General features: G+C 39.2%; 1 protein-coding gene across 1 annotated transcript; it reads right to left on the bottom strand.

Moving 5' to 3' along the window:
• Window positions 1–899: 899 nt before the first annotated feature.
• Window positions 900–1,223, bottom strand: LOC101664603 (ubiquitin-like). Its single transcript, XM_013008123.1, has one exon. It carries the CDS (start codon window positions 1,215–1,217, stop codon window positions 900–902), a length of 318 nt encoding a protein of 105 aa, XP_012863577.1. The 5' UTR covers window positions 1,218–1,223.
• Window positions 1,224–5,037: the final 3,814 nt, after the last annotated feature.

The following is a 5,037-nucleotide window of genomic DNA, read 5'->3' as shown; positions in this document are numbered from 1 at the left end:
TTGTATATATGTTGCCATTATTATTTTCAAAATTTTTCTTTCTGCTTGAGCCCTTGGTGTCAGGTCTTCATTTTTCCCTCTCCCTCCCTCATGAACTCTTGACTATTTATAAATTATTATTATTTTGTTATGTCTTACACTATCGGATGTCTCCCTGACCCATTTTTCTGTTGTCCATCCCCCACTTGTTGAAACTTTTATAGGTATTCTGTCAATTCCTGTAGCCTTGTTTTTTTGCCAATGCCTTCAGTGAAGCTTGAGCTTCTTTCAATACCACTGAATACTGTGATTCTGTGTATTCCTTCTGTCTTCTTTTGAATATTTTGCCCATGGAATCCTTCAGTATTGATACTCAGTGCTTTTCTTTTCCTTCTTCAGTTTTTTCTGCTTGAAAAGCGATAGACAAGGTCTGTCCTTTTGGCTTTCTAACTCCATGTCTTTGTAAATTTCATTATACTACTTTATTTTGTTGTCTTGAGGTGTCGTTTGAAATCTTCTGTTCAGCTCTTTTACGTCATGATGTCTTCCAGTCACTTTAGCTGTTCATTTTCAAGAGCAAGTTTCAGAGTCTCTTTTTTTGACATTCATTTTAGTATTTTCATTCTTTCCTTCCTCTTAAATTATTTTTTGCTTTTTCATGTCTGATGGATGTCCTTGTCACCTCACAACTCATCTAGTCTTCAGTTATTAGAGTTCAATGTGTCAAATCTATTCTTTTTTCTTTCTTTTTTTTTTTTTTTCAGGTCAATGAAAGTGAGACTTTCTTGAGGGCCCAGGGCCATTGGGATCAGGAGAACCCCACCAGCAGGGGGCAGGAGAGCCAGTAGACAGGGGCCCTTATTTGCCCTTCTTAGGATGCAAGTTTCTTGTTGTGGCACTTGTTCTTGGGCAGTTCACCATCAAGGTGGGTGAAAGCGAGCACAACACTTGCAGCAGAGCCTCTTGTCGCAGTTGTGCTTCTGGGCCAGCCGGCTCAGGGACGGCTCGATGATACCACCATGCAGACGCAGCACCAAGTGCAGGTGGACTCTTTCTGGATGTTGTAGTCCGAGAGTGCGGCCATCCTCCAGCTGTTTACCAGCAAAAATCAGACACTGCTGGTCTGGAAGAATGCCCTCCTTGTCTCGGATTTTAGCTTTGACATTCTCGATGCTGTTGCTGGGCTCAGCCTCAAGGGTGACGGTCTTGCCCGTCTGGGTCTTCACAAAGACCTGCATCTTTGCATTTGCTGCTCAGGCCGCCTTGTTGAAGAGGCCAAATCTATTCTTGAGGGGGTCTCTAGATTTAGGTGGGATAGACTCAAGGTCTGACTTTGGTTCGCATAGATTTGCTTTAATTTTATTCATCTTCAACTTGAACTTGCATATGAGCAACTGATGGTCTGTTCCAAATATGGCCCTTGGCTCCTATTGATTGAGCTTCTCCATCATCTCTTTCCCCAGAGGTAGTTGATTTGATTCCTGAGTATTCCATTCAACAAGGCCCACATGTATCGTTGTCTTTTATATTGCTGAATGAAGGTATTTTCAAAATCCTGCTATGCCATCTCTTGTTCATGTCATTCACCTAGGCCATGTTTTCCAACTACCAATCCTTTTTCATTTGTTTATTTCCAACTTTCCCATTCCAGTCACCAATAATTAGTATTATATCTTGATTGCAAGTTTGGTCAATTTCAGAAGGCAGAACTTCTTAGACACCTTCAGTTCTCTCATCTTTGGTGTGTAAATTTGAATAATAATTATATAAACTGGACTTCCTTCTAGGTGTATATTAGCCTACCCCGACAGATCGGGGTAGGCTAATATACACCTAGAAGGAAGTCCAGTTTATATAATTATATATATATCCTATCTTCATGACAGATCTCGAAATGTTCTTTTTGACATTGAACATGGTACCATTCCTTGTCAGTTTGTTATCCCTGGCACAGTAGATCAAATTCAAAATGGGCACTACCAACACATTTCAGGTCCCTAACGCCTAGGATAAGGTAGCATAGTGAGTTACACATTGGGCTGCTAACCCCGATGGCAGCAGTTTGAACCCACCTGCTGCTCCACAGGAGAAAGATGAGACTTTTGCTCCCATAGATTTACAGACTCAGAAATCCAGAGGGGCAGTTCTGCTTCACCCTATAGAGTCACTATGAGTCAGAATAAGCTCAATGACAATGAGTTTTTTTAAAATTTTGAATGTCTAGAATATCAATATTTTTGCATTCTATTTTATTTTTGATGACTTCCAATTTTCCCAGTTTCATACTTCATACACTGCACATTATGATTATTAGTAGATGTTTGCAGCTGTTTCTTCTTGGTTTGCATTATGCCACATCAGCAGATGAAGGTCCCAAAAGCAAGCTTTGCTCCACCCACATCATTAAAGTCAACTCCACTTTGAAGAGGCAGCTCTTCCCCAGCATTTTGAGTGCCTTCAAACCTGAAGAGCTGATCTCGTTGCACCATGTCAGGCAATGTTCCGTGGCTTATTCATCAAGTTTTAGTGGTCAGGTTTCTCAGACAGAGAGTGCCAGGTTCTTCTTCCTAGTCTGCCTTCGTCTGGAATCTGCAGTGGAACCTAACCACCCCATGGATGACCTTGCTGGTATTTTAAATACTGGTGACACAGCTTCCAGCATCCCAGCAAAGCCCAAGCCACCACAGTATGACAACGTGACAGACAAGTGGTGGTGTGGTGGTTTAACAATAACACTTATCATTTATTGAGTGCTTATTATGTGTTAAGACTTAAGGTGCATTTTAAACATACTACCTCATTTCTTCCCAACTGCCTTATTAAGCACCAGGGGCTCATAGTATTTATTGAGTATATAAATGTAAATTTAGAAAGCAGTAGTGCTCCTCTTTCTTGGTCTTTATCTCTCATTCTGTAATTATGATATTGGATGCTAGAATGCATCAGTGATCATCATATGATATTGGATGCTAGAATGCATAGTAGATCATCAGTGAAATGTGAAACTCAAACATTAATTGTGAAGAGATTTGAGGTAAATTGCCTAATCTTTCTGGGCTTCAATTTCCTGATTTGAAATTAAGTATGTGTTACAGGATTATAGTTAGAATTAAGTGGGATAAATGAGTTGAAATTCCTAGCTCAGTGTCTGGCACATATTAAGTGCTTAATAAATATTATTTCTCTTTCTGCCTCCTACTATCCTTTGAACAACCCTGAGAACTTTATGAAATTCAAAACACATCAACTGCTAAACACTCTCTCCCCCAGAAAACAACCATGAAGTAGAATAAAACTGTAGTAAATACTCATATTGGAATATGATTATTTTTCAGCTGAATAATAATAATAATAATAATGTGAATAGAATATCATCAACATGCATTAATAATAGCAAGCATTTATATAGGTAGCACTTCTTATGTTTCAGGAACTCTTCTTAGCATTTTACATGTATCAACACCATAAATCCTTTCTACAATTCTCTGAGGTGGTATTGCTTTACCACCACTTAACAGATCATTAAAATATGAAAGGTCAGATTGCAAAACATGGTGTTATGTTCCCCCAAACGTTGTTTCAATCCTAACCTCTGTACCTGTGAATAGGAAACTGTTTGGAAAGAGAAATCACACCAGAGTAGGCTGGATCCTAAACCCAATTACTTCTGAGTCATCAAAGTTGCAGAGTAGATGAGGAGGGACATAGCAGAATAGACGCAGAGAAGACAGATACCAGGGAACACAAAGGAAAGCCAAGGATTGCTGGCAGACACCAGAAACGTGGAGAGGTTCACAGAAGGAATAAAAATACCAAGTTGGGAAGTGATCACCTGTTTGGTCACCTGATTTGAACCTTTAGCCTCTGGAACTGTGAGGAAATACTTTTATGTTCTCTAAAGCCCCTCCCTGTGGTATTTCTGTTACAGTAACACAAATTAAGACAAGAGAATTATGAACTTAGTATCTCATACTTCAGTGGTTCTCAACCTTCCTAATGCCAGGACCCTTTAATAGAGTTCCTCATGTTGTGGTGCTCCCCTAATCATAAAATTATTTTCATTGCTACTTCATAACTGTAATTTTGCTACTGTTATGAATCATAATGTGCATATCTGATATGCAAGATATATTTTCATTGTTACAAATTGAACATAATTAATGCATTGTGATTAATCACAAAAACAATATGTAATTCTATATTGTGAAATATTGATTTCTAATGACAAATAAATGAAATTTTGTCTTGAAGCCTGGTGTAGCATGGCTAACAGTCTTCACGCTGGGTAATCGTATTGGGCATATCATCTGCACATGGGTGGACCGCCTGGAGATGCAGAGAGGAGCCGTGTCCTCAGTTGCTAAGACCATCAGAAATATGTGTTTTCCGATGGTCTTAGGGAACCCCTGTTAAAGGGTTCTTCATCCCTCAAGGGATGATGGCCCACAGGTTGAGAACCTCTGTCATATTTAGTAAGGAGTGGAGCCAAAGCTTGTACCCAGGCAATTTGCATGCTACTGCATTGATGAAATTGGATACAGTATGAGTACATAAATAAAGAATAAGGGAATAAAAAGTAGGGATCTGGTCATACTGAATCCTGCAGGGCCCTCTCTCTTTGACTTCAGGTGATTCTAGTGTCAACATTTCTGTATATTGGGAAAGCCCTAAAGAGTAAGAAGTCCAACTCTTACTCTGCATTAGAAACCACGACACGTTAGGTTCCCTTTGACTAGTCCTTTAACAAGGAGGTTTCTGGGAATCTCTTTTGCATCTAGAAGTCATGAGGTTCAAGTGTATTCTCTAAACTCCCAGAGCAGAGATTACATACTACATATTTTTAGACTGCCAAGAAATAAATAGTCTAATCTTGGGAAATTTCCCATCTGTTGCTTGTAGAAATACTTGAAGCTCCTCTGTCCCAAGCATGTCCAAATATTCAGATCAATGCCAGAATCCCAGATCATATTTTTTCAAATTATTTTATTGGGGGCTCGTACAATTCTTATCACAATCCATACATATATCCATTGTGTCAAGCACATATGCACATTTGTT

This window comes from Echinops telfairi, unplaced genomic scaffold, assembly GCF_000313985.2.
Source record: "Echinops telfairi isolate 266 unplaced genomic scaffold, ASM31398v2 ScPeMD7_5592;HRSCAF=6446, whole genome shotgun sequence".
NCBI lineage: Eukaryota > Metazoa > Chordata > Mammalia > Afrosoricida > Tenrecidae > Echinops > Echinops telfairi.
Note: the sequence above shows the minus strand (reverse complement) of the source record. Positions and strands in the feature narration are given on the sequence as shown.

What these genes read in the sequence shown, in the direction of transcription:
- LOC101664603 (XM_013008123.1), bottom strand. Translation starts at nt 1,217, where the DNA reads ATGCAGGTCTTTGTGAAGACCCAGACGGGCAAGACCGTCACCCTTGAG.